The sequence below is a fragment of the Eufriesea mexicana genome, unplaced genomic scaffold (assembly GCF_001483705.2).
Source record: "Eufriesea mexicana isolate 0111107269 unplaced genomic scaffold, ASM148370v2 scaffold794, whole genome shotgun sequence".
Taxonomy (NCBI): Eukaryota; Metazoa; Arthropoda; class Insecta; order Hymenoptera; family Apidae; genus Eufriesea; species Eufriesea mexicana.
Genome location: NW_016908953.1, coordinates 559,420 through 583,253, shown reverse-complemented (window position 1 = coordinate 583,253; position 23,834 = coordinate 559,420). Strand labels below are relative to the sequence as shown.

The 23,834-nt window shown below is 39.4% G+C and overlaps 1 protein-coding gene across 10 annotated transcripts in view; it reads left to right on the top strand.

Annotated features, from left to right (window-relative positions):
- The window catches only part of LOC108546822 (rap guanine nucleotide exchange factor 2), a 265,110-nt gene extending 241,999 nt beyond the window's left edge, over window positions 1-23,111 (top strand). For 4 of the 10 annotated variants that reach the window (XM_017899082.1, XM_017899090.1, XM_017899080.1 and 1 more), the window contains 16 exons: window positions 6,091-6,189; window positions 10,034-10,246; window positions 10,354-10,706; window positions 10,795-11,256; window positions 11,336-11,628; window positions 11,703-12,006; window positions 12,087-12,318; window positions 12,392-12,696; window positions 12,775-12,959; window positions 13,037-13,248; window positions 13,344-13,575; window positions 13,638-13,952; window positions 14,051-14,368; window positions 15,515-15,631; window positions 18,807-19,064; window positions 22,010-23,111. In XM_017899082.1, the coding sequence (XP_017754571.1) occupies window positions 6,091-6,189; window positions 10,034-10,246; window positions 10,354-10,706; window positions 10,795-11,256; window positions 11,336-11,628; window positions 11,703-12,006; window positions 12,087-12,318; window positions 12,392-12,696; window positions 12,775-12,959; window positions 13,037-13,248; window positions 13,344-13,575; window positions 13,638-13,952; window positions 14,051-14,368; window positions 15,515-15,631; window positions 18,807-19,064; window positions 22,010-22,041 (3,930 nt within the window). In that variant the 3' untranslated portion in view covers window positions 22,042-23,111. Of the gene's footprint in view, window positions 1-5,883; window positions 5,920-6,090; window positions 6,190-9,086; window positions 9,196-10,033; window positions 10,247-10,353; window positions 10,707-10,794; window positions 11,257-11,335; window positions 11,629-11,702; window positions 12,007-12,086; window positions 12,319-12,391; window positions 12,697-12,774; window positions 12,960-13,036; window positions 13,249-13,343; window positions 13,576-13,637; window positions 13,953-14,050; window positions 14,369-15,514; window positions 15,632-18,806; window positions 19,065-22,009 lie in introns of those variants that run through there. The other 6 variants (XM_017899088.1, XM_017899083.1, XM_017899081.1 and 3 more) reach the window with 6 other exon arrangements.
- Window positions 23,112-23,834: the final 723 nt, after the last annotated feature.

The following is a 23,834-nucleotide window of genomic DNA, read 5'->3' as shown; positions in this document are numbered from 1 at the left end:
CCGCCCGCCATTTTTCTTTCATCCCTTAACCTCGCTGTGAGTTTTCCCACCTTCGATATATATATATAGGAATCTCCGGCTGTGGCGGGAATTATGAAATAGGTATAACTGCAAGTCAGAGCTTTGAAAGAAAGAAATAATTTTGCCGCGTGTTCTGTATTCCATTCGTCCATATTGCGATAAAATGATATTATCCTTGGTGAAATATGAAGAATTAATTGTTTTATTTACAACATGCTCGAAACGCGGAATTTTTAATATTTCGAAATGAATTGTGTGCGACGTAGAGCACTTTCATAATCATTGACATAATTGTGAAAAGTTCTTGTCTCATACTGCAGCATTTTCTTTTCATTTTTTTTTTTTTTTACGCGTGTTATATATTGTAGGTATTTTTAGTTTGGATCGAGGGATTGGTCCTAGAATGAGTATAATTGCATTTAATTTTAGATGGGGCTGGAGTAGATACGTATGAAATGTTTTAGAAGAAAAGAGATCGTAAAACTTTATGTAGGTCAATTTTTATTGGGGTTAATTGCTAATTTTGATTACTGTAAATATTCTTTATGGAAAGTGGTTTAAGCAGAAACTGAAGTATATCTTTATTTGCAAGTTTACTGCACTGCTACCATTATAATGCTAGTTTGATATTATTATAAAATAATATATGGCGTAGTGATTACTGTTATATATGACTGGTCTAAGCCAAAAATTCAAAAGAAATGACTTGGACTAAAGTAAAATTATAATAAACTTGTAAAGGCTTTATTTATTATTTTCTTGTTATTATGCAATGCCAAGGATGAGATAATATAGATGTGATAATTTGTTTGTAAGCAGAGACGTAGGGTCCAAAAATATCTAATTTTTCTACATGATAGTAAATATTTTGTACGTATTTATTCGACTTCGTGCACAGTATTGTTTCCATTATGAAACATTAGTGCACATATGTTATAAATTTATGGTGTAACGCGACGATACGCGATAATAGGTGCAAAATGTAAACATAAATGTTTAAACTGAACCATTAAACCTGATCCACTTGGTTCGACCATGGTAAACAAATTTACTCGATTTACTACACAATCGATTTCGCGCCGTGAATAAACCCATCGTCTCGCTTAGAGCATTATTTGCGTAATTAAATTGTCGTCAAATTATGTTTAACTAATTTTAGAAAATTACCGATAAAATTATTGAAAAAGTTAACGAAAGTGGATGATACGAAGACACAAAAATTTGAAAATTGATTGATATTGCTTTCCGTAGGCGTTAGAGTAATTTGGAAACCGATCGTTATCGAGTTAGATAAATGGAGCAATGGCTGATCACTTTAATGTCAATTTATAATGTATCTATTAACCAGGGAAATTTTCAAGCTATTTTAAGCATTAGATTCATTGCTATTAGCATTTACAGCTGTGAAGTGTATTAATTATTCCTGGAATAATCTGAATTTTCTGCTAATTTGAGTTCAATGTAGCAAAAAGTCTTTCTTAATGCTCAAATTTTCTGTTCAAAAATCGATGGCAGTCTCTTCTTTCGTTTATTTTTAACACAGTGATGATTGACCCTAACACGTATCATTAATCGGTTATTTTTAATTCCAACTTCGAATTACGATCACTCTAGCCACTCCTTTCTTCAAGTAGTAGTCCCAGAATGAACGATAAATAACAATATGCTTATTCAAATTATTCACCTCTTTCACTAAGTATCATACATCATTCGTCACGACATGAACACTAAAATTTTCTCCAAATTAAAATTTGTATATCTAAAATAAATTTTATTTCTTTCCCCATATTTTAGGTACCTAGCCCCAGTATCAAAATTAGTACACAGCCACTCCTTTCTTCAAATATTAGTCCCAGAATGAACAACTAACCCTTTGCACTTGAGAGGCGACTTTTAGTCGCCATTTAATCAGATCCTAAAGATCGTTATTAATTAATATCTCGAATTTAAAATTGCCCAACGACGCGTGGAATATCGAGGTAAAATAATTCTACGTTTTACAATTAATTTACACTCCTTATTTACGGTTTCAACCCTTTGCACTCGAGAGGTGCCTCTCAGTCGCTATTTAATCAGATTCTAAAGTTGCATATTAATCAATATATCAAATTTACAATTATCCAACGATGCGTGAAATATCGAAGTAAAATAATTCCACGTCTTGATTTCTGTACAATTTCTTACTTACCGTTTTAAAATTATCGTCGACTTTATGGCAGAAAGTCTTCGAATTACTATTTTCTTGTAACGAAAAAATCGTCGAGTACAAAGGGTTAAAAATATCGTCTCGACTTTATGGCAGAAAGTCTTCTAATTACTATGTTTCTATAACGAAAATATCACCCAGTGCAAAAAATTAATAGCACAATATGCTTATTCAAATTTTTCACTCCTTTCGCCAAGTGTCACATCATTCGTCACATTACCACTAAACTTCCCATCAAATTAAAATTTGCATACCTAAAATAAATTTTATTTCTTTCCCCATATTTTAGGTACCTAATCCCAATGTCAAATTCAGCACACTCGAATCGAAATAAAATAAAAAAGAAGCGAACAAGAGAAAATGTGAAAAGGTTAATTACCGGGCAATTAGTACGCATACTACGGTTGCAAAATAATTTCACCATCGTGTCCCAAAAACATTGACCCGTTCAGCGTGAAATACCAAAGTGTTTCACAGTGTCACGGGCAACAATTGCCAAACCTCTCGCGCCTGTGGAAACGTCGAAGGCCCACGGTCAGGAATGACAAACACGCCGTGTTTGCCGCTTGCAATCGAACATCCGATTGTTTATAATTCGTGGATTACGTAACGGGGAACGCGCGTGCAGATTTTCTGCATCGGCCGCGTTGCGTCACGCGTTTCGCGACTCGTGTCCGCTTGCGGGGCCCGCGAACGCCCCACGATTCGCCATTATAATTCGCGCCTCGGCAAACAGAGCGTGGCGCGTGATCCACTTCGTTTCCCTTTTGCGCGTTTGTTTACGCGTTCGAACGGGCAACTCATTGAGAAATCGGCCTGGCGACGTTTCGAATCGCGCAGCTCTGAGCTAACGAACAGATAAAAGATACCACGATAAGTGAAAAATTCCACGACACAAAGAGTCCTAAGCTTAATAAAGAATAATCGGCCATAATCGAAGTCTTGCAACTTTCCTTACAATTTTCTCCAATTATTCTTCTTTCTTTATTTTTTTTTTTTTTTTTTTTTTTTTTTTTTTTTTTTCACTTGGATATAGAATTCTACAATTTTGAGTAATTTCATGGTACTCTTGCGTTTAACAGGTGTGACTGTTGAGATAACAATCGGTAGAAAATTTAATCACAGTGTGAGAATCTCATTGGAATATTTGATGTGGAATAATTAGAATATTCTTGACCTTGTTAGTTGAATGGAACATCGAAAAAGCACCTTCTTTATGTTTGTCGACAGTCACGACCCACGTGGCGCAGAACGTGCCACAGAGAATTCATATGCAAGCGTTACACACACGCAATGTCTACGTAAACCTGCGGGATGTGAAAGATAGGAATATCGACATTGAAAATAAATGTATGTAGATTAGGCTGGACAAACAATGCTTCATAAATATTCGCAAGGATTAGCAGATATTTGTACAGACTCTTCTCCATGGAGAGAAATTATAATGCGGACGGTAATTGTAGGTATAACGGAGGATGGGATGTATAGTTAGAAAATGAAGAAAAAGTAGAAAAATGACCTGTTCTTTTTAATTCTTTGCGGTCGATGGCTGGGATAATCTCCGCAGCATACTTTCACCTGTAGCATCTTCGATGTATAGTGGTGAATTGTGGTTTAGGACGTGAATGAAGCGGACATGGAGAAGAGCGGGGGTTATAGGGGGCAGGTTAGCTCGTGTAATCGATAATTAACATACTTGCTCCATTATCTTGCCGAGATTCCTGAGTAGGAAGAAGTTAGATGGTATTCCAGACGAAACGACTATTCATAGAAATTGGATGACAGTCATTTTACATCTTACTTTAAACAACCTTTTAAACGCGCCTTTCCAACACAGGCTTTCAGAATTTCGCTATATCTGGTCAAATTAGTATGTTGAATAATTGATATTACACTGCATGTATAAAAAGAATCTGTCTGTAATATTTCACTGGAACATCAGTGTGCGCAAAAACATCTCTATAAAACTCTATAGCTTAGATATAGCTATCTATACAACTAATAATTTCCTAAGTTTCTCCTAGTTCCACTCTCTTCTTCACACTCGCATCGCAAAGAAAAGAAAACAACAAAGAGTACCAGAGAAAGGAAGTATTCGCAGAAAAAGCTTGTCATGGAATCCCGACTTTCCAATAAACTAACGTTACCACACGATACATCCAGGTATATTCAGCCATACAATTTCCGTGAATAATTTTCCACAGCGATTATTACATGTCAGTGGAAATCAATTAAAAGTTACAAATTACTCGAAATAACGCTGCGAGCGTACACGAACGTTACACGTTATCGGTAATGTGTAAATACCAGAATCCCGTGATATTTTCCAACGACCGAGGGAAGGCGTTTCGTTAATTTCCGGCGTGTCGAACAATATTTTTCGCGACGTGAGCGCCGCGTTTCGCATCGGCTGTTCCCAATCGAATCAGCGTATCGTCGGCCGGTGGAAATTCAACTTTCATCCCGAAATTGGCTAAATGCCGCTCGCCTCTAACAATCGAGTCGCGAGGGAGCGGTTCTGTGAATGGCGAGTATAATCGGCGTATCTACCGGAAGTCCGGCCTACGGGTTCCGGCCCCGAGGCACGCTCATCTCGTTGTCTCTCCGCGTTTATTTTTTTTCTTCTCTTTTCTCTCCTCTCCCTCTCCTCCTCTCGTTCGTCTCTCCTTTTTCACTCTCCTTCTTTCTCTCTCCCCTGCGTGTACGTCGCCGAACAACGTCGCGCTGTTGACCGAAAAAGAGAGGCACGAGCTCGTACGTAACGCGAGGGGGCGAGAAGTTGACGCAGCTGCAGAAGTCGCAGGTGGAACCGGATTAGATTATCAACGTCACGGTGTCGTTCCCGGGGACGACACGGCTGCTTTTGCGGGGGAGCTGTTTGTCACACGAGAGAAATTCGAAACACGCTTTTCCCTCTTGACGCTGGTCTCCAGCTTGGATGAGAATTTGTGTGCTCGAGTTCAAGCCCTCGAATTTCCTGCGAAATGTTAGTTTGATGGATGTTGATTGCGGGATTCTGGAGAACCGTTGTTAGGTCTAAGAGAATTACGTGTAGTACCTTGCGTGTAGCCTTGCGATGTTTGTGTAATTGTTTCATTTTTTCCGTGAAGATTAGCCCCCTTGGTTATGGTGTAATGTATGTAGATGTTGTTAGGAATATTAACGAAACAAAGGGAATTAAGGTTTCGTTACAGAATTTCTATATCTGAAATAAGAGCAAAAGTGTACAATTTTGATACCTGAATATTAATTCTAGAAACACTAGATTTGTTAAAATAACCAATTTCACATTTTTGGTTTTATTATAATTGCTGGAAATATACAGCTGCTGTAAAATATTTATTTTTGTTAACATATTATATGTTTCTATTTATTCTCCTTATGCCATTATTCTTATACAGTTAATATTTATCTTTGTCTCATATTGTAGATTAACAAAATAATAAAAGAGAGATTATTTTGAGCCTTTTCAGAATATTCGCTCGTAATCGCTACTGCAATTCGACAATTAAAAATCTTTTATGGACGTGAAAACGAATATTTTCTACCATTTCTCTCAAGCTGGTACCAACTTTGCTGAATAAATCCACGGGACTTATCCCCAGCGGATGCGCGCGTCAAACAATTCCTATATTTTTAAGCTTCGAAAAGGGTGCCGACTGCAGTGTTCCGTGCTCTGCAAAAGGTGAAAGGTTAGCACGAACCAGAAAATATTAGCGCGCAGGTTGCGTCGCGTGAATCGGATTATCGATAAAGCGCGATTTATGCGCGAAACGTAAACGTGAATTATTATACTACGAAAGAAACAAGGAATTTAATTGTAATTATTCTTCTAACCATCCCTGTCTTTTTCTGTTTTGCAGATCGACTACCCGGAAGTGCATGGAGGAAGGATGCATCGACCACCGCACCCTCATCCCATTACCGACCATCGACAGGTCAACTTGGTCTTCGATGACACGGTAAACATCTGTTCGAACTTTTTTTCATCTCTTCTGCAGGTAGAAATTGCAGGCGTACCTTCGGTCAGATTTGAAGAACGCATTTACGTCGACGTTCCTTTTTCGACCTGAATTCCTACGCTCCAGCGATGTCGTCAGAAATATATTTGTTCGAAATAGGCAAGATTTAGTGTTCGATGAGTCGCTCAGTTATTTTAAAATGGCAATCGATGACTAATTTTCACTGTATTTGTCGATGATGAGCTTCGATTAGGTTATTGTAGGTAATGCAGATATCCTGAATTTTCAGATATCCTGATCTATTATACAGAAATATTTATTTATTTTATTTTTAATATCATATATTCTTATGCTTATCGAAATTAATAGTTGCTATGTATATCATTTTATATGAGGATTTTACTTTTGTACATTTTATAAATATCGAACCTAACCTCTTCATTATTACCCTGTTCCTTTTGATATTTATTTTTCTCCTTCGCCTTTCACTTATAGCGCCAATAGTACCTCTTTGGAAAAAACTAGGATGTTCTCAGTACTTTCTCTTCTATGTTCGTTCAGAGATAGTAATTTTCTTTTAGGTCGATAACGTAGTTAAAATGAAATACGATATCAGCTGTTTTCCAAGCCTGTTATTTCTTTGCTGTGGTTACGACTGTAAAAAGTTGTACAACTATCGACAATGCTTTTCGAAATAATTAATTATACCAACATGAAGACATAGTTGTTCAAGCCGTTCTCGCAGTTGCAAAGGTAGACTCGGTTACACCTTGTTTCAATTTAGCACAATCGATAGGGAGGTGCATTCGTATCAGATGCAATCCGACAGAGACTCATGGCGAGTATCTATCGGTAAATCGGAACTCGTGCACTTTTGCTGATCATTTTCCCCGCAACGGTTCACGATCATTTATCTTACGTCATCGGCGTGCAGATCGTTGAAAGAAAGTTTGATGTCGTCGATCCGTGACGCGTGTGTACGGGACGCCCACATGTTTGCACTAATCGAGACGGGAAAGGAGGAGAGAAAATGGATGAAGCATGGTGGATCACATTGAAAGCGACTAGTGGCGACTTCTAAAGCAGCCTATTTTTTCATCGCCGTACGCCTTCTCATGAATTTTAAATCCGTGCCCGAAGCTCCCGCGCGACCAGACGTTTTGTCACTTCGTGAATTTTTCTATTTGCACCGATACATATAATTGGGCTGCAACGAATAAACAGTGATCGTGGTTAAGTGAGAAAAGGTTTTCATATATTAGAAAGTGGAACGTAACGTGAGACGTAATTTACGGACTCGCTGTACTCGGAAAATATTTTCCTTCGTAGATTATAAATAATCGTTTTATCCTTCCTTGAATACGCTCTATTATCGATTTCGAAGCTCTTGAAATTTATTGTGTCATTTTTTAGTTTTATCGTATCGAATTTTCTTATAAATTTTGTCAATTTCTAGATATAAAAAAATATTCGTAATTATTCTCAGCTCAAATAAAAAATTTTAATGTAACCTTCTTTAAGTGTAAATTTAAATTTGATGTCAAGTATTATTTCTATTGGAAAGGTAATTTCGATTGAAATAACGTTGAAATTTTTTATTTGAAATACAGATAACACCTCAATTTCGTATAAAAATAGTGCAACGTAGTTCCGCTTTCCCTCGCTAGTCCTTCCAGCATGCGGCGCTTCGGATCGAAAGTTTAAGGCGCAACGCGTGCGAGTAAGATGATCTACATTAGAGTGTCTCTCCCCTAAAGAGTCTGAGGAATGTACATCGGTGGCATGCACTGGTATGCCACTGTCTGTCGGTCGAGTAGGAAGAAACTGAATGGGAGAAGCAATTTGGAAAGTCTGTGGAGCAGGACAAAAGGAAAAGTGAGACATGGGCACGACATAACGGGTCGTATAAATCATCCGTCGGGTCGGCCAGTGGCCTTTAAGCAGTTACTATCCGCTGTGTTGGATGCTTTGAGCAGACCGGTACTCTTTTCTCCGAGTATCCTCCTTCTCTCTCAATCGCTTACCGACTGACGATTGACCGACCGTCGACTCCTTAAGCTCGTTTCACACGATCGTCCTTTAAGCCACGCGTTTCATCTCGCCATGAGTGTGGTCGCCGATTCCAGATGTACGCGCGGAAATTTTATGCAATAGTGTTTCGTGATGGTTGAGGATAAATTATTTCTTCATGCAACTTGATCGATGACTGGTTATCCTTGTTGGCATGCAATTAGTTATTCATGGAGAATTGTTTTATCTACGAAGTTTCATTTGATTGCAATGTTCTTCTTCAAAGATACGTACCTGTCGTGCCTAGCCTTATCTTCAAAATTACGTAGATTATAATCGAGAAATTACTAACTTGATATTTACGAAGAATTTTTTTAACAAATTTGATACTTGAAAAATACAAAACGCAGTGTTCAGTAATATAGAAATATGTCTACAAAAACAGTATGTATTCGGTAATTAATTATTAAATAGGGTAAAACAAAAATTTTGTGGCACATTTTCGGCACGTCATCGATAGGAGTGTTTTGTTAGTGTCACGGTCAGAAGCTACAGGTGGGCCCCCCAACGTGCGCCCCCCTATTGCGACGGACCTGAAGCTTGCCGCTCGTTCGGGTCACGTGACCCTACACTTTCGAAGGGAATGCCGGTGGCAGGACGAAGGGTGGGGGAGGGACGAGAGGCAGTCCCATGTCCGCTACTTCGCTAAGCTGACGGCCCACGACACGGGGCACACCAGACGCGCCACGAGCTTCGTAAATGCACACAAAGAAGGTCACGTCGCGCTGTGTGTATATACGGCCGCATATGCGCTCGCGAATGAGAGGTGTGAGTTTCGCGAGTTCGATCGAATCGTGGACAAGTAACGAAAAGAGAATGTGGCCGGACACTGGTTGTTCTTCACGTTATTTCTCGTGATCTGAAACACGGAAGAGTAAAGTGCCGAGCAAGTGCCATTATTAAGACGATAGGATGGACGCCTTCGGCATGTACCAAGTGAGTCTGATGATCTCCCGCGGCTCAAAATGGCCTTGGTTTACCGCGATACTTTCCTCGTTCTTGAGATTTCCTACGAACGATTCGTTATCGCGGATGATCGTAGATGATCGTTGCTGATTATCGTGGGATGACAGATGTCACGATGTTTTTGTTTAGACATATGTACGTGCCACTATTTCTGTCTCTTTCCTGCCGTGTGTGTTTTCTCTGGTCGCTCGATGTTGCGTGCGTGATGTCATGTCTGGCAACCTAACCTAACTTAAGACGAGAGCCTGTCCCCATCACGCCCATTCCTGGTACTATTCCGTAAACGAGTACCGCTCGTAGTACCCATGTTTTTGTCATACATGTTTCTTGATCCCGTTCTTTGCAGCCTCTTCCTGTCGATTGACAGATCGATGTCGATCCATGGATAATAAATTGCACGTTATTCTCGTAGGTTTTTTTGCAAAGAAATTGAACGGTGTATTGATATCTTCTCTTGGACTGCACCGTGCTATTGTTTACAATCGTGATTGCACTGATACATCGCGATGAAGAATGCGCTGCTTTGTATTAAGATCGTCTGGCATGTACATTAATGTAAACACTTTAGTTTACATATTTAAGAGTGTAGTAATAATAAAACGAATATGTTGATCACCTTCAATTAATGCTAAAGTAATACGTCATGGGTCATGGTTAACAGAAAATTGATGCAGTTATAAATATTTAGTATATAAATTTATTTTATAAATATTTACTAGGAGCTTATAATAATAATTATGAATAAATATTGTGCAATAAAATGTGTAATCGAGTACATAATTAACTGAAGAATTCTCTTTTTTTGTAGTTTTCTCAAGGCCTGACAGGCAGGCCAGAGCTGTACCAAAAGTCCAATAGAAGCAGCCATTCGAGTGACACGAGTTCAGCATACAGTGGTTCAGACACCATGACATCTGTACAAGGTTCATTAGATGCAGATGCAGATGATGTTGATCTTTCAGGGCTTGTTGAATCTATAGTGGATAGCGATGAAGAAGAAGATCTTGCGGAAAGCATGGACGTAAGTATATTCCTTCAAAATAATGGTCTATATTTTAATACAGAAAATAATTATATTAATAAGACTGTTTTATAATTATATTAATAAGAGTTATTTGCCGTTTGTAGAGCTTGACTGTCCGTGATCCAGTTAGAGAATGTTTAGAGAAAGATCCAATGGAAAGGACAGAAGATGATATAGAAACACTCTTAGAATTCACACAACAACTAAAGGCCTTCACAAATATGACTTTGGCTGTAAGGAGAGCGCTGTGCGCTGTAATGGTATTTGCTGTGGTTGAACGTGCTGGTATGATAGTTTTAAATGATGGAGAAGAATTAGATAGTTGGAGTGTGCTTATAAATGGTGCTGTGGAAATTGAGCATAGCAATGGAGAAATTGAACAACTGCACCTTGGTGACAGTTTTGGAATCTTGCCCACTATGGAAAGACTTTTGCATAGAGGTGTCATGAGGACAAAGTGAGTTTCATATTAGTTATTCGTTGTCACTTATAGTCATTGAATAAAAGTAACAATTTATATTAATATGATCTATTTTTATTTTTAGATGTGATGACTGCCAATTTGTATGTGTCACGCAGGCAGATTACTTTAGAATTCAACATCAAGGAGAAGAAAATACGAGGCGGCATGAAGAAAACGGGAGAGTAATTCTAGTAACGGAATTAAGGGGTGCTTTAGATGGCGGAGCACGCAGGGGTCATGTAGTTATACGCGGAACTCCTGAACGTTTAATGTTACAACTTATTGAAGAAAACAGTATTACCGATCCCACTTATATAGAAGATTTCTTATTAACTCATCGAACATTTATCGATAGTCCCTTATTAGTTGCAAGTCAATTGTTAGAATGGTTTGATCAAGCACAAGTCAGAGACAGAGTTGCCCGTGTAGTACTTCTTTGGGTAAATAATCATTTTACTGACTTTGAAACTGATCCAGCTATGATGGAATTTTTAGAAGCATTCGAAGCTGGATTAGAAAGGGAGAAAATGCAAGGGCAACAAAGGTATATATAAGTTTTTGTTAATATTATTTGTTTTATAGTTATTAAGCAGTGATATTAAACACTTTCATATCAATTCTAGATTATTAAACATTGCATGTGCAGCAAAAGCCAGAACGCGGAATGTAACATTAGCAAGGCCCACGAGGGATGAGGTCCTGCATTTTAGTATTTTGGGGGGATATGAAAGGGGTTTTGGCATTTTTATTTCAAAAGTAGATAAAAAATCAAAGGCTGAAGATGTCGGTTTAAAACGTGGAGATCAGATTTTAGAAGTAAATGGACAGAGTTTTGAGCACGTGAGTCATGCCAGGGCTCTTGAAATTTTAAGAGGATCTACTCATCTCAGTATCACTGTTAAATCGAACTTGCTTGGTATGTGGGATTTTATAAAAACAATAAAATGTGAATTATATTTCTTTTATGCGAGCAATGAATTACTGTTGTAGCGTTTAAAGAAATGCTTCAGATGCCAGATGATTCGCCGAGGCCGCGGGGAAGGGCAAACAAACCCGAGATTTCAAGATTACAAACAGATCCACGTGCAAGGTTGTCCACGCATGTAGACCCGATAAATCCAGTAAATCCATTGAACCCTTTGGTGGGTGGTGTACCACTGTTAGTTCCCGATTCTAATGTTTCTCCTTGTAAAGATGCTAAAAAGGAGCATAAAGGATTTATGACGCTTGGACCGAAGAAGAGATTACAAAAAGCTCTCATGAAAATGAATATACTGCCAAAGAATACTATTAAGTAAGTTAAAAATGTATTTGTAATACTATTTATCTAAATGAAAAAAAATGTATGCTAATTAAATGTAATCTATTTTACAGTGATGGTGTGCATGTAGACGATCCTCTCGCACCTCCTCATACACCACCGGGAACAGGAGGACTTTCACAGACTACTAATCTTTATCACTCAAAAAGTAATCCCGACCTCACATCGTTGTATTGTTACGACGATTTAAGGGCACCTGATTATCCAGAACACGTTTTGAAAGTTTACAAAGCCGATCAAACTTGTAAATACCTTCTTATTCACAAAGAAACAACGGCGCACGAGGTAGATATTTTAATCTTGGAAAATAATATGCACCATCGAAGTTTTCTATTTGTATGCTAATATACTCTTTTAGGTGGTAATGCTGGCTCTTCAAGAATTTGGTATAACTGAAGGCAGTTCAAATTTCTCCTTAGCTGAAGTTAGCGTTGGAGAGGGGGGTATGATTAAACAACGCAGGTTACCTGATCAGTTGCAAAATCTCGCGGAAAGAATTGGCTTAAGTTCTCGATATTATTTAAAAACTAATGGCATCTCAGAGACGTTCGTAGCGGATGAACAAGCGCCAGAACTCATACGCGAATCTCAGGTTCATTTCTTACAACTAAATGCTGTTGAAGTTGCGATTCAATTGACTCTGCAAGATTTCAGTATATTCAGGTAAATCGATAATATATTTAATATCTTCGCAAGTTATTTTTACGAAAACGGAAATATTAATTCATGTGCTATCATTAGGCAAATTGAATCTACGGAATATGTCGATGATTTATTCGAATTAAAAAGTAGATATGGAGTGCCTATGCTCAGGCAGTTCGCAGAACTAGTCAACAGAGAAATGTTTTGGGTTGTGACAGAAGTTTGTTCTGAACACAATTTAGTTCGACGTAGTAAAATAATAAAGCAATTTATAAAAATAGCCCGTAAGTTCTTTGCTCATAATCATCGACGTTTTCTTATCGTGCACATCTTTAAACATTTTTATGTTTGTTACGAACAGGGCAATGTAAGGAATGCAAAAATTTCAATTCCATGTTTGCAATCGTGTCTGGTTTGGGTCATGGAGCTGTGTCCAGGTTAAGAGCGTCTTGGGAAAAACTACCAAGTAAATATCAAAGGCTCTTTAGTGATTTACAAGAATTAATGGACCCTAGTCGTAACATGAGCAAATACCGACAATTGGTAGCATCTGAACAAACGCAACCACCTATAGTAAGTTTTCACCTTAACCTTATATTTGACTTATTACCTTTCTTTAATATTTCATGCATTAAATAATGGAATAACACTGAACATTTTCTCTTTAGATTCCATTTTATCCAGTAGTGAAGAAAGATTTGACGTTCATACACCTCGGCAACGATTCCAGAGTGGAAGGTTTAGTGAATTTCGAAAAACTGAGAATGATCGCAAAAGAAGTGAGAACGTTAACAAACATGTGTTCTTCGCCCTACGATTTATCGGTAATGCTAGAAAGAGGTGGTCAACCGCCTAGTTCTGCCATGGTTGCGTTAAATCAAATGACAACTGGCAATCAAGGTAACGTAATCCGAATGTGTAGGAACAGGGCCAGAAATGTGACGATTCGTTTTTACTAACAGTGTTGCAATGCCCAGGAGGACAGACGGCAACGGTGAAAAGACGAAAAAAGTCTACCGCTGCACCAAACCCGAAAAAAATGTTCGAAGAGGCGCAGATGGTTCGAAGAGTGAAAGCATACCTTGCCAACATGAAAGTGATAACTGACGAGGAGCGATTACACGCTTTGTCTGTGGAATGTGAACCTCATGCAGGAGCTGCTGCAGTAGCCGCAGCGGTACCTCTTAGTGCGAGTAGAGGAAGAAGGCATCCTTCTCCCACTCTGTCGACTACAAGCAGTGCCAGCAGTACCAGTGAAGGTAGAAAGAGTATACAAGGTACGATCCCTTTCGATTATTTATTTTATTTGAACGTTGTATAAACTGAACGTTTATATGCAGCGATTAGCAGAATATTAATTATTCTGCATTTTTAGGTACAAAGTTCGGAGCAGCATCGCCACAAGCAGTACGGAAAATGTTGGCGCTTTCCGATCCTCATAAAACTCGTCCGTACCAACCTAAACACTGTCCACCACCGCTTCCAGTGCCGGGATTGGCGTTGCATTCCAGTGGACTGGAGCCTAGTCCCGGTGCACCTAGGAGAGTAGGATCTGGTAGCCGAGTTCCTATGCATGAGAGATCCCATAGCGATACTCCTTCCAGTTTACCGCCACCTGTCGATCTCAGCGCTGAAAGTAGTAGCGTAACCAGCCTGAGCAATCTTCAGCCGTTAAGAAAAACGTTGACCAGTGGTAAGTTGATTAATTTCGACACATAAAATGGTTCGAAGCGAGATGCTGTCGATCACCGTTTAACATACATCATGTACACATATACACACATGTACACGTGAATACCTTACGATGTCAAGTTTTCTCTGTGTCTCTATACATATTGCTAGCTTTAGACGATAAATCACACGGTGCTTCTTTTTGTTTTTATTTTGAACGTTGTTTTATTGCGACACACGAAACAGCAGACACATCTCGCGAAGTACCATTAAATGCACCTTTCATTGCTCGTGACCATACACACTGGTCAGGTTTCGCAAATTCTAAGAAACTATCTCATTTTATATGCACGCTGCACAGCCGTTTACGCAATTCATAAATGTTCCATGTTTATATTTAGCTTATCCATTTTACACGCATCTTGTACGCCGATTACCGTAGCTCGCGCTTCTTTTCGATCAATATTATCGTCCCGTGTTATACACATCACGGTCCTGATCCCAGGGCGAAGCACGTCTAGCTTCAATTTAGATCACTCACCATGGGACATACGGACGCGTGAATCATATCCTTCAGCGATTTAATCTCAGTGCTATAGTCTATGTTTTTCAATCACTTTTTGTAAACAACTCGAATAGTCAGTAGCTCTAAATTTTACTACAAATTATATCAATAATATCCTCATTTTAAACCGAACGATGATTAATCGTAGGAAACACGAATATTGTTCCTGGGAATTTTCCCTCTGACAAATCTCATTTTCCAGGAACTAATATTTTTTTTCAATTTCGCTTTTCCCTTTGATAGTTTGACACAGAACTCAGTTTTGTTAGTACCAGTAGCTACTAGTCGCTTACAGAAGGACGATCTCTGGTAGGCGTGCATCGAGAAACAAACGCTGTGCGAGTGTGTGACCTTTAATCACGACCAAGTCGACATTTTCGTAGGCGTCACCGACTGACGTTTATTGGCTCTGATTTTTCAAGCGAGAAAGCGAGAGAAAGAGCGTGCGAGAGGGAGAGAGAAAGAGAGAGAGTGATAACGGAGTACACGTGTTCGATGAACGCGATTAATATTTGTTAGATAGTTAGCAGTTAGAGGGCGCATCAGGGCGAGAACTGGGATAGAATGTGTAGTGATAGAAGTGTCTTGGGGACGTGTGCGTAGGTTCGGTGACGAGCAGTGACAGTGGTCACAGTACACAGCTGGACAGCCACAGCGGAAGCAGCGTAGAAGCTGGTGGTAGTCCACCGCCACCTCAAAGACGGCACTCCGCTATGCAAGGTACGTAAACTTGAACCAAAAGAGACCAAATAACTCCACAAGCTCGTGCTCATTACCTCTCTTGTTCCCTTTTTTGCCCGCTCCGTAGACCGTAGTTTAGAAGGTAGAACCAAAGAAAGAATCTGGAGTGGTTTTTTTTTTTTTTTTCATTTTATTTTTTAATTAAAGCGTCGTCGTTGTCGACGACACGTGTATATCGTGTATGACGTTGATTGACACAGTAACTGCGTGGGAAGTTCGTTTCGTGGTACGGTTGGGTGTTCGATGAGTCTCTGTTTCCATTTTTCTTTTATTCTTTTTCATTTTTGTTTTTTTCTTTTTTTTTTTATTTTAAACGCAAAAGTGATCGTACAGAAAGAATTTGTTTTTCTAGTAGTGTGTGACGTATCGTTCTATATTTTTTGGTAGTTAGCAAACGAGAATGATTCGTTTTAGACACGTGTGATATTTGTTGTACGTCTCGTGATGACTATATGAATATCCCTCGAGTAATTGACACGTCTACTTTTCGCTTTAAATTTTTTTTTCTATATATCCTTTTTTTTTCATTTTTTTTGTTTTTTTTTTTTTAAATTGTCTTTTTCCTCGTTTGATACCGAAGTAATCGAAATGTTTTCTCATTACAGTTTGCCGTTTCACACAGTCGTAGTCCGTTTACTCCTCCGAATCATTCGTTTCACTGTCGGGTCACGATTAGATTCTAACGTTGAAAAGAAAACGTATGTCCCATGGCCACTCATCTTCATTCTATCTCGTCTATGGTAGCTAAGAAAAAGAGCTCCGTACAATTTAAGCTGCAGCATATACATACATATATATATCTCTCTCTATATATACGTTTACTCTTTTTACCGTCCTCTCCGGTACTTTATTTATTTATCGTTTAGCCGAGCGTTGCGCCGATAACGTAGGTGAACGTGCTTTATAGCCGCTTCTATCCCGGGAGTTCCAATTGCTTTCAGTACATTTATCGCTTGAAGCTTTTTCACAGAGACTCGCTTCTTTACGCAGGGGCATTATTCACGCATACACGCATACATAGATATTTATATATACGACACTTCGACCCAATTTTTGCGATCTTTCCACTCGCGGCACTCACTCTAGGAATCTTCCTTCACGTTCAGAGAGGGACACGAATCTTATTTATCTCTTTCATCCCCCCGAATAAATTATACAGATCCTTTTAACGTTCTCGCGATTTTCATCGCACATCCCCCATTCCATTCATACGTCTTCCCGAACGAGGAAGGAGAAAAGCCGAGAAGAAGGCTGAAATAAATTTTAAGAAAATGAAAAGAAAAGAAAAAGATAGATACCACCGACGGTGAACCGGTGTGTCATTGTACATTTTGTAAAGAAACATTTCGTATGTGGCCTGTGTGTGGTGCAGGGTCTGTTTTGCGAGGTGGTGCACCTCCGTTCCCTCACGCGGTAGCAGTGTTACCTCCGCTTCCTGCCAACCACAACCAGAATCACAACCACAATCATCATCACCACCACCACCACCATCACCACCAACATTATTACGATCATCACCATCACCAACCCCAAAATCCTCAAGGTGAGTCCGCGATTGTCATGCCTGTGTCTTGAGTTTCTCTCCTGCAACTAGGCTGAGCTCTTTCTCATAGATCTGTTGGCTATATACGACCGCGTTGCTTCCGGATATCCGTAGATTCGTGCATGACGTAGATAACGCTAGTGTCTCTGGTGTTGGGCTCCGTAGAAGGATCGCAGCGAATTAATTAGAATAGACGTAAAACTCTACTAATCTTTTGGAACACTAGAGAGAAAGGGATTGGTAGTAAATATGGAGGTCTGTACCGACCGGAAGCAACGTGTTGGGCTTGAAGGCATTCATTGATACGTTCAGCAAATGCATCGGCTTAATCTGTATTAATCGCTTGCTCGAAGGGTTGGCGCGTGCACGCTAACAATCACGTGAGTATCGTTGCCTGCTCTACACGTGTGTGCAGGTCATGCGTGCGTATATAGAAAAGTGTGCGTTGGCATCGACCGTGTGTGACCGTGTTTTCACTATGTCGCGTTTTCTCAGGATTAACGGAGAACCGAGGCTTCCTTTCAGGGTACATATATTAACTGGTTTTCTGCGCTTTCCTCTTCTTGGGTTGATCTAGCGGTGAATAACGAGTGTGATGTACAGTTTCCTCCTCGTAAACCTGGTTCATCTCTTTCGTGTCTGCGTTCCGAACGAGTACGACGAGTCCCGTTATGTCGTCGTGTCTCTTCCTCTCTTTTTCTCTCTTTGCCAAAGATAGAGGAAGTGATATCGCCCATAATTTTTGGAAGGAAATATTTTATTTACTTGGTATTGCGAAATTCCAACAATTTGGTACAAGTGTAAGTGGTATGCAAAGATTCTCTAGTAAAAAGAGTATAATAGAAGAAGTTTCTATTAAAGTAGTCATTAGATCGTACTATTTTGATAACCGCGAACGACGAGTTAGCATATCATCTGGACCACCGATGTTTTGGACATAATTTATTTTGCTAGATAACACATCCTTTGCCTTCTAACGCTTCGTCACATTTATATTAGTTTATCTTAATATTGGCTTCAATTAAAATCGACTTAACTGAGATTAATTCCTCGAAATTGTCACGTGACTGTAGGAACTTTTAACTAATTGTACAATTAACAGATTAATTACTATTAATAAGTTCGTATCTATAGATAACTGAATATTCCAAAAATTATGCTGATAATTCCACCGACACGAATTTTACTCATCTATGTATACCCATTTCCAAAAATCTATAATACAGGACAAAATTATTCTCATCCACCATCGGCACCGTAAAACCAACTTTCCCTCCACCAACTTCGAAGATCTGTCGTAAATAACGAAAGGAGAAATTTCCCGGATATTTTTCCGGATTATCGACAACCCAACTCAGAACCCAAAGATCAAAAACGTCCAGAAAAAAGCGAATCCAAATCCAACCAACACAGCTTATACCCAGAGGCTATTACAGCGTCTGCCACGAACCACCATTTCTCTGCACGTTCTTCGACATTTCCAATCCTCGTGCTCGTTCAGAGTCGCAAATGGCGATGAATTACATGGCGAAGGATAAGGGGTGAGCGGTTGTTGAGGAGCAGGAGTGCTGGGTGTGAGAGATCGAGAGAAAGAGAGTCGAGGGTTTTCAGGTACTACGGGATTAGGAGTAGGCGTGGGCCTCGGAGTACCGGCGGCTCTTCCTCCCCCAGGAGCTGGAACGACGATTATGACGACGATGACGACGATGACTACCATGACGTCGATGACGACGATGCGCCCCGGAGTCGGTACCGCGCAGTGTCGTCAGCCACCCGCGTACAAAGTTGCAGCGCAGATGGCAAGGTTGCACAGGCTTGGCCGTGCCCACAGCCACGAGGGTGTTACCTACAGGAACGACCATGAAGATGGTACAAAGCAAACACAATCGCTACCTATGATACAATCTACTCTACCTACCACGTTTTTCTAGACGTATCACGTACATATCTCTATACTTTTTTTCAAGTTTTGCATTCATACTTTTTTCGTCTCCTCGAGGCCTGTACTCCCTACCACTGTCTCGATATAGCGATGGGAGTGATATGGAGTTTAGTACCGCTAGTTTCGTACGAGCTAGACGATAAGGTGTACATACGGATAGCTCGTTTGGGTAGAATGGCGTGTTAAACATTTGGAAGAGAGGAACGATAGTTATTTGAGATTATTGGTATGTGATACGAGCCGAGTACATAGCGTTGACACTCGAGTACATTAGCGTTACAGCAGAGGTATGCGTAGACGCTTTATCGAGATCCGTGCAGGATGTAGAGGAATGAATAAGTTAGTATTCGTGCAATGGATGATGGGATAGAGCGAGCTGAGTAGTAATTAATGTTTTCCTAGAAGGATGAGAACTTTTGTACATGCTTGTATATAGAGGACCGTTGTATAGAAATAAGGATTTCTTTGTGAGATGACTTTCCAGATTTTTTTTTATTTTTTTGAATTCGAGATGTGTTTTATTTATGGTATTTATAGTTGACGAAAGTATGAGATCGGTATTACTCGAAAACAAATTTTACGTGTACTGACAATGGTATCGATGTTACATTCGTGATATTAGCTTTTATTATTTTGATAGATCAGTTATTTCGATTCCAGTGTTATTTCGGAAAGAAAGCCAAAGAATTATGCTAGTTACAGGATTATCGATAAATCTTGTATCAGTCCCATCACTGATTATCGATAATGCACGGAGAAAAATGTTAATTACAGTCTTTGATTTTGTTATCGTTTCACTTATTTGCCGCGCAATAGCGAATATTTTTCTGCACCTTTTCTACTTTATTTTTTCAGACATGTACACGACACACACACTTGTACTTCTCTTCTTTAAATTCTTTGTTCCTCACTGCATTCAACGAAGTTCGAATCTATCGATCACGTTTATAATTAAACACGCTATTTTTAAAACCAGCACTAATTCGTCACTGTAGTATTTAGTAATAATGAAACATTTTCATTGCACTTTTTCCAAAGTATCATCTTCGATACGACGAATGCAAAAATTCATTAGTTCACAGATTCTCAAATTTCCGAATTACGATTACAAATATAAGAGTTCACAGTGTGTACCATGTCTGAAAAATTCAATTGCATTTAAATCCAAAATTTAGAATAAAAATTAAAATCCACACGTTCAGTAACATTTTTCACCGTGACGATCTCGATTACGATTATTTTTTCAATTCTCGAACACTCTGATCAGAAAGTTCTACTTCCTCCAATATAATGAAATAAAAATCAAAAATGACACACGGAAGATTCGTGGAATCTTCTTTTTCCGATGGATGAGCATATGAACACTGCACACCGATCTCTATCTACCTTTATGCCATTTCTATCGGTCGAGTACAATGTATGTATGAACACACACACAAACACACATACATGCCTAGTCGATGGACGATTCTGCAAACGAATCGTCGTTGTTTGTTATTCGATGTACATGTTTCTTATTTATCTTCTCCTCGACGATCGCAGCGTACTGTAAATAACGACACATATCCGCATTGTCTCTCACCTGTACATTCTAATGCAAAGTGCCTGTGTAACCACGCGTTTTTTCTGTGTGCATAACTCAACCTCGTGTTCTGTTTTATATTTTTTTTTTTTCTTTCAGAATCTCGAATATTATTTCTTTTTTTTTCCTGTTTTTCTCTCCTTTTTTCTCTATTTTCAATTTTTGCCCAACGCTAGCCAGCATCGTTCAGCGCAGCACCAGCTCTGTTTGTGCATAGTAAATCCGCATTTTGGCCAGCGAACGAGTTCGTTATTGCATCTCGAACGAATCACGATTGCATCGATGTCTCGTGCACTCGCTGTGTTGTGGAGGCTTGTTGCGAGCTGATCGCCCGATGGATCGCGATACTTTATGTTCCACCTTTGCATATTGTACAGTCTCGTGTTCCACCAGTCGTGTCGAGGCATGTCGAGAGCTTGCTTGAGTCCAAATTAGTTTTTTTTTTTTATTTATTTTTCACTTGCACGTCACGTCACTCCACGATCCCTTTTGTTTCGACGAAGATGTCACATTTTTTTCTGGAAATACATAGATATTACGTTATATACATTTTGCAGCTGGTTTTTCTCTAAGGAATTCTACGACACTCCGATAGATGTATTCGCTGTGTTTCTCTTTGAACGAAGGGACTCGCGTCTACTTTGGCGAACATTCATTTTTCAGCTATCGTTGAAACTGTAGTTTCTAAATGAAATTTAGTATACACCTGTCTTAATGCATTTTTTAAAATTCTGTATTATACTGACTGGCAATTGGTAAGGCAGGTTTTAGAGATATAACGTAGCTAGTGTAATAAATAATAAAATTAGTTCTTTCACTTTTAGTATTATACATGACTATTTCAATTTTAGAATTGTAAAATTAATGTAGATTAATTGCTACTGCAATTGGTTAGGTTTATTCACAGCACACATAGCGCATCTCTTCTAGAAAAATAGTGCATCGAAAACACGAGCAGAAATTACAGTTTCAGAAAAGTGAATAAAGGAATAAAAATGAATAAAGATAAATTGAAGATACAATTACTATTTTATATATTCTCGAAGATACAATTACTATTTTATATATTTTCGAAGATACAATTACTATTTTACATATTCTCGAAGATACATTTACTATCGTGCATAAGAGGAAGCATGACAAGTCTCAAGTGCAAATTGCACGGATTCGAGTATCAGTAACAAAATTCGGAGGTTCAGCCAAGGTAGACGAGTGATCGGAGTATACTACTGTACGACGACGGAAGCAGAAGGTAGAATGGTGGTTAAACGAAACGTTAAAATTTTTCAGACGACGAAGACGCCCAAGTGTCGGCGGTTTAAAATGGCCCATGACGCGTGCGAGAAGTTCCTGGCCACCCTAATGCTTCAGTTCCTCGGCAGATTGTCTTTTCCCGCGACCAGGAGGAACAGCTTCGTCGTCAATCTACGTGCCACGTGTTAGAACGATTCCGATAGGAATGGAATCAAAACGATTCGTGTGCCCCCCTTTCAGTGTCTCAGAGAGGAGGCTGTCGGAAGATTTTGCACGAAGAACAACGGGGTGCATGGACGAGATAAAAGTAATCGACACACACGCACACAGTGCTTTCGATGCTGAGGTTTCGAGAGCCCGATCGTCAGACCGATTGGAGGAACTCCTTTGGAGAAGATCGCGCTTTGACGAAGAGGGAGGAGCGCTAGTCTTCCAGCATTAATAAGGAAAGGGAAGAGAAAGAAAGGACGAAAGAGAGGAGAGATGTGCAGAATCTCAAGAGCTACGCCCGTCAGGATACTACGAAAGCACCAACATTCAGAGAAACGAGAGAGAAGAAAAGTATAGGCAAGGATGCAGAGGAGTGAGGTATCAGAGGAAGAGCATAGACAAGAAAAGACAAAACGTAGAACGACATAGAATACGTTTGTATCAGACTGATGAGCAAGTTGTCCGATACAAAGGTGCCACGTCGAGTTTCACGTAGCGGCTACTCAGAGAGAGAAAGAGAGACTAGGCGCGAGAAGTTACGGTCATAAGTAATAATTCTCTATAAATGTGTAATAAATCGAGTCCAAAGATGTTATATATACCGCGTAATCGTCGCAGGGAGTACGAATGACGGCGTGTCCTGTATTATATTACTTTTTAGGCTAACCCCCGAACGCCCAGAGTAGCTTAAGTATACGTTTTTTGGTGTACATAGCGTGTAGCGTTTAACGTAGTCTGTAATTGAGCAAGAATGACGTATGCTTGTGTACGTGTGTTTGCGATACGTGTGCGTGCCTGTGGGGACGAGAGAGATAGGGAATTCTGTCTGCAAAGCGAACCAAACTGGATACACATGCAGATCCAACGTTCATTATTCTTTTCTTTTTACCGACTTTTTCTTCTTCGATAACATTGGTCTCTCCGTGGACGCTCAGATTTTTTAAATTTCGATAACTATTCAAGTTCATCGTTTTTCTTTTTCGTTTTTATTTTTTTATTTTTTATTTTTTATTTCCACGTTCTTTTTTTAAGGGAAATAATTACGCCCGTTCCATTGACAGGCTTTCGAATAATTCTTTTTTTTTTCTTTTCTTTTCTTTCCTTTTCTTTTCATTTCGCTTTTCGTATAACGTGTGAATGTTATTCGTGTGTCACGAAAGCAGAAATTTATCGTATCGATGGCGTTTAGGGGAAACCCGATTTTACGACTTCGATGTATGTGCATGGAGTTTTACCGTTGACGCGATCACAAGTACAAAGTATTTTTCGAGGGACTAACGAGAAAAGCGAGCGACGAGTCTTTTGCGAAACGGTGTGTCGTACGAAGAATGTGTATCGTTCCTGGGCTTTTGAAATTCTTTTTAAAGCGATTATCCGTGGTGTACGAGTGAGCTTGTAGCGCTCGTAGCGTTGTTCCAGTGTCTAATATTATCTTGCGCGACTGTGCGTTCGCTAGGAACGAGAAAGTGAGAGAGAAAGAAAGAGGGAATATCAGTTGGGAGTAAAAATTAAAAATTGAATATCGCGCGTGACGAGTTGGAGTGTGAAAGAAAGGGAGAAGAAGACAGGGAGTGTGTTTGCGTGTGCCTGTACGAATGAAAGAGAGGAAACAAATATAACAACAAGGTATTAAGCGTTTCAGGAAGGAAAT